The sequence below is a fragment of the Asterias amurensis genome, chromosome 8 (assembly GCF_032118995.1).
Source record: "Asterias amurensis chromosome 8, ASM3211899v1".
Taxonomy (NCBI): Eukaryota; Metazoa; Echinodermata; class Asteroidea; order Forcipulatida; family Asteriidae; genus Asterias; species Asterias amurensis.
Window position 1 is genome coordinate 11423594 of NC_092655.1, and position 5246 is coordinate 11428839.

General features: G+C 37.9%; 1 protein-coding gene across 1 annotated transcript; it reads left to right on the forward strand.

Moving 5' to 3' along the window:
- The first annotated feature begins 1387 nt into the window (after positions 1 to 1387).
- Positions 1388 to 3351, forward strand: LOC139940779 (neutral cholesterol ester hydrolase 1-like). Its single transcript, XM_071937159.1, has one exon. It carries the CDS (start codon positions 1522 to 1524, stop codon positions 2254 to 2256), a length of 735 nt encoding a protein of 244 aa, XP_071793260.1. The 5' UTR covers positions 1388 to 1521; the 3' UTR covers positions 2257 to 3351.
- Positions 3352 to 5246: the final 1895 nt, after the last annotated feature.

A 5246-nucleotide genomic window follows, 5' to 3' on the forward strand; every position in this document is an offset into this window, starting at 1 on the left:
GCCACCCACTTTCAACATAAAGTGGTCCCACCCGACCTCCTTCACCAAGCAACAGGTGGCCCGTCTCAAAACCAGACAACACACCACTCACAATACACTGACCAGAATGTAAGTAGAGGTCAGGCTCTTTGTGTAAGGCCCCCCCTCAACCCCAAAATGTTATTAATTGTAAAGTTCTCTTAGACACCTTCCAACCTATGGCCGGCCCTACCCAATATATCCACATTATAAAGGTTCCGTTTGGTCCCATCCTTGTCCATCAGAATAATTCTCATGTCGTTTGGGAGTGAATGCTTTTTTATAAATATCCTCCATTTAATCTTTTCAACAAATGAGTCACCTGTCAGAAGGATTTCTAGGAAGTCTGATAACAACGTCGACCAGTGGTTGACACATGGTCGCCTGCGAAACATCAATCTACGGTACTTCATCCATTCAATGCAAATTCGTGAGATTGGTTTCGGTTTTGTCCTGGCACCCAGCCTCTTCGCGGCAATGAATGAACCAATCCGGAGAACCATGCTTAGTACAACACGAAAGTAACCTGACCAAAAAGGGCGGATCGAATGGCGGGTGGGCGGGCAAGGGGCAATGAGTGAACCAATCCGGAGCACCATCTGTGAAACACTGTCCAATGAGTCGCCAATGAAGTCTGGTAACAACATCCACCAGTGGTTGACGCACGGTCGCCGCCCAAACTTCCTCCAATCACATGACTTGTAAGTGCGAGTTTGGGTCCGGGTTTTGCAGACTTGCTACCCGACGTCTGAAACCACAAAAACGTATTGAATTCCACACACACAACCGTGTTGGATTCCACAAGGATGCCATACCACTGGACCTTCTAATTTTCAATCCAAGATGGCGCAGCTTACGCTTTTAATAGTATAGATATACCCCATTGCCCATGTACAAATGCATTTCATAAAGGTGGTGTAATAGTTTAGTAACTTTCCATACTGTGACAACCCGAAATATGACCATGCTATGACATACCCATTAAATCTAAGTCCCCAGTTTACAAGTGGTGGTGCAATAAGTCTACAAGTGATGGCGCAATTAATTAACATGATACCCTTCCCTGGATGTGAAGTTAAGCTTCTATATTAACATATACCTGAGGGTGTTTATCACCTCAGTAAACCCAGCACAAACAGTACTAATTGACAAGTATTAGGAACCATGATTATTGGTGACAAATTGCTATTGATTTATTTCCATTAGTGTTTGTCTAGTTGGTTTACTGTGGCAATGTTTTTACCTGTGATGCGGTCTGTGTATAGCTGTATGTCAACATGCCATGAATCTCACTCACAACAAAATCTTCCTTCATTTCCTCAATGAATTCAACTTTCTAAACTTTCAAAATTGCTGCCAATTTGCTTAATGTCCTACCCCAGGCAGGTCTAATGTAAAACAACAAATGGTCATTAAAAGTATTCTTGTATCTATTGTGTTCATCTGTTTTCTAGTTATTGTCTGGCAACCAAGCGTAAATTTCCAGCAGCCCATGAGGACAGCATGAGGGCGCTAAGATACTTTCTAATTCATGCTTCGGAGTTCGGTGTTGACCCAGCTTGCATAGGGGTCGCAGGGGACAGCGCAGGAGGTCATCTTGCTGCAGCAGTTGCTCAAGAGGCATCAGATGACCCGAGCCTTCCTCGTCTTAAGATTCAGGTTCTACTCTACCCATTACTGCAACTACTTGATTTACAGATGCCGTCCTATCAGAAATACGTGTATGACTTTGGCCTGACTGGAGGCGTTCTCACAGAGCCGACATTTGGAATTATGCGTTGTGTCTACCTCCTTGGGAGGATTGATGAAGACTTCATGACAGCATGTCGAGTGAACAACCACACATCCCTTGCCTTCAAGAAGGACAACCCAACGTACTACAACCATGAGCTTGTACCTGCTGGCCTGAGGAAGCATGTGTCTTATAAAGGGCCGGTGATGGAGGATGGAAATGACGAGATGTGGGCCAAGTACAAACACTTGTTCCAAGACCCCCGTGTGTCGCCGCTTATGCGTAAGAATCTCTCTAGTCTCCCTCCAGCCTACATTGTCAGTTGTCAGTATGATAGTCTCAGAGATGATGCTATTATGTATGCAGCTAGACTAGAAGCGGCTGGAATAGAGACTAAGCTGGTCAATTGTTACAATGGTTGGCATGGAATGTTTAATGCTCCAGATTTTGAGGTTGGCAGGCGAGCAATCAAATATTTGGTCCAACATTTGAAGAGGAACTTGTAGTTCCGGTTCCCTAAGCTGGTTCTACACTACCGCAAAGCTCTAACACTTTTTTAATAATGGTAGTAGGGGCTTGTGAAAACTGTTCCACAAAATTCAGCCTCGGGGCCAAATACCTTAAAGGAACGTTACAGAATTGGTTTTTGCTAACAAACAGTTGCTGGCAGTGTAAGCTTTTTGTGTAATCCAGACATAAACTGACAAACCTGTAGAAATTTGAGATTGATCGGCCATCTGGGTCACTAGAAAATTATGAAAATCGATTACACATGACATCTTGCATGACATCGATTAAAAAAGAAATGAATAAAATACTCACTTGGTGAATAAACTCCAGCAGGAAATTAGTTTTATTTATTTCTCATCAAATATGACATTTCAGACAGAATTATTTCAAGGGGTGTTTTCTACATCATCATCTATAAACCGTGTAAGTTTTATGGCAACCTGTGATATTATACATTTGTTTTCTTACCAATTCTGTATTCTGTAATGTTAGGTATGAGATAATTCTTTAAAGGCAGTGGACACTATTGGTAATTACTCAGAATAATTATTGGCATAAAACCTTACTTGGTGACGAGTAATAGGGAGAGGTTGATGGTATTTGTTAAAGATTGTGAGAAACGGCTCCCTCTGAAGTGCCATAATTTTCGAGAAAGAAGTAATTTTCCACAAATTTGATTTAGAGACCTCAGATTTAGAACTTGAGGTCTCGAAATCAACCATCTAAACGCACACAACTTCGTGTGACAATGGTGTTTTTTCTTTCATTATTATCTCGCAAGTTCGATGACCGATTGAGCTAAAATTATCACAAGTTTATTATTTTATGCATATGTTGAGATACACCAACTGTGAAGACTATAGTCTTTGACAATTACCAATAGTGTCCACTGTCTTCAATAGCAAGAAAGAACAGGTTCAAGAAATACATTGTTTTCTTTAATTTAAATAATGCAGTTGTCATAACTGATGCAAAAGACTATAATTCAGGGCCCAATTTCATACAGCTGCTTTAAGCACAAAATATAGCGGACAGCAAAATTATGCTATCCAGAAAAAGGGTTACCCACACAACTACACATATTTATACTTTCTTGCCTCGTTCTTTTTATACATTGTATAATGCACAAAACTATTTTAATATTTTTGCATTCACAGGTAAAGGGTATCAATTTTAATTTAGTATTTCAATAAGTAATAAAGAAACCAAAGGTACTTTATATAATGAAACATTTATTATAAAAGAAATTATAAATATTTTAAAAGAAAATTTAAACATTATTATAAAAAGTTATAATTTTTTTTTTTTAAATGTACACATTATTTGTGCAGTAATTTCACATTTCACAATCAATGGAGGTTTGGTAATTTACCAAGTATTTAAGGGCAAGTAAAAAAAATACCAGTTGATCGTCCTGGTTTCTCCAAAAAGTGGAGGATGAAGGCCTTTTTATTTTTTATTTTTTATTTTTTATTTCTTTCAAAGGTGGCTGCAAAGCATTTTAAATCAAACTAGCCACCAATTCTTCAGTTTAAAGTCACCACTTACTTAATGTAGTTACAAGTTCTTAAAAGATTATTAAGTTAATCTAGAAATACACAGAAAAATGTGTCTTTTTGACAAAAAATGTACAATAAAAGATAGTAAAAAAAAAAAGATGCGGCCTCCAAATAGGATGAGGGAGGGAAAGATCAACTGGTATTTTTTTTTTGGCCTAACAATGAATTATTTGAAATCATGTAGGCAATTTAAGGATTTTTGAGAAAAATAATCATTATGTTTCAAACTTAACTTCCATTATGAAAATGTTTCATTATGACAATAATTTTATGTTAAAAACTGTCACATTAAACTCCACCATTCAGGAATTTAGTTTTAATCAAAGAAATAATGGACCCTTTAGGGCGTGTCTGCAGCTTCCTTATTTATTCCAACGCTTGCCAGCTGGCCAGTTCAACCATCTTAGATATAAATACAAATGATTCTGTGTGCCTTTCCCAACAATCTTTTACATGAAACTGACTTACTACATGCCCAGCTATTGTCTTTACAGCGAGTCAAAAAGAAGTTGACTGGTATTGTGATGTTTTTCAAAACATACAAATGACACTCAAAAGTTCAGTAAACCATATTATTTAACCAGCTCTCTCCTGCTTAGTAGAAGAAGAAAAAAATAATGAAAGAAATTGATCCTTCCTAAGAGGAGTATTCGTAATGTCTATTTTAATAAACATGATAATTAAAGGATACTTATTTTGCAAGCTGTCCACAAAATACACTTAAAAAAACTCAGTGAATGACTTTTTTATACCCCTGGCTACTTACTCAGATTCAGTCAAACATTAACATTCGATGGACAGCTACAACTGAGTGCTTTGAAGTAAACAGGCATAACTTCTTTGTTTCATTCCTTTTTTTTTTTTTTCTTTTTTTTTTTAGATAATTCTAGAAGCAGGAATGAATTAATGCTTGTTCGCTTCACTGGGGTTTTGAGTGTCTGTTAATGTTTTGTTTGCAATCATAATCGTGGTCAACTTTATTTTGATACACCCTGTATGGCTAACTTTTCGCTTTAATATGTGAACAACCACATTAGCCATACATCACATTTGGGCATGCTGGAGAGACCTACGAACATAATTATCAGGGGGTCAGATCTTTAAGTAAGTAGGTTTTGGACTGGGGATACATGTGTATGTGCTATTTGCCCATGACATGAGATGATTGCAAATACTTTTCCGCCCCTACAAATCAAAATCTCTGAGACCTGACCCTCCCCCCTGTCCACACCAAAGTGGTGTTTCATTAACAAAATAATTTCAAAATTTATGTGATTATTGAAATACACGCATTAGGGCAAATGGTCTCTGCCCGCCCATCTCTCTCATAATTAATGACAGAAAATGTTGAGTTTAGCCAATAAGCCTCAGTATGTGACACTCTTTTCACACTAAATCCTGCTGACCCTTTTCCCAACAGTATACCA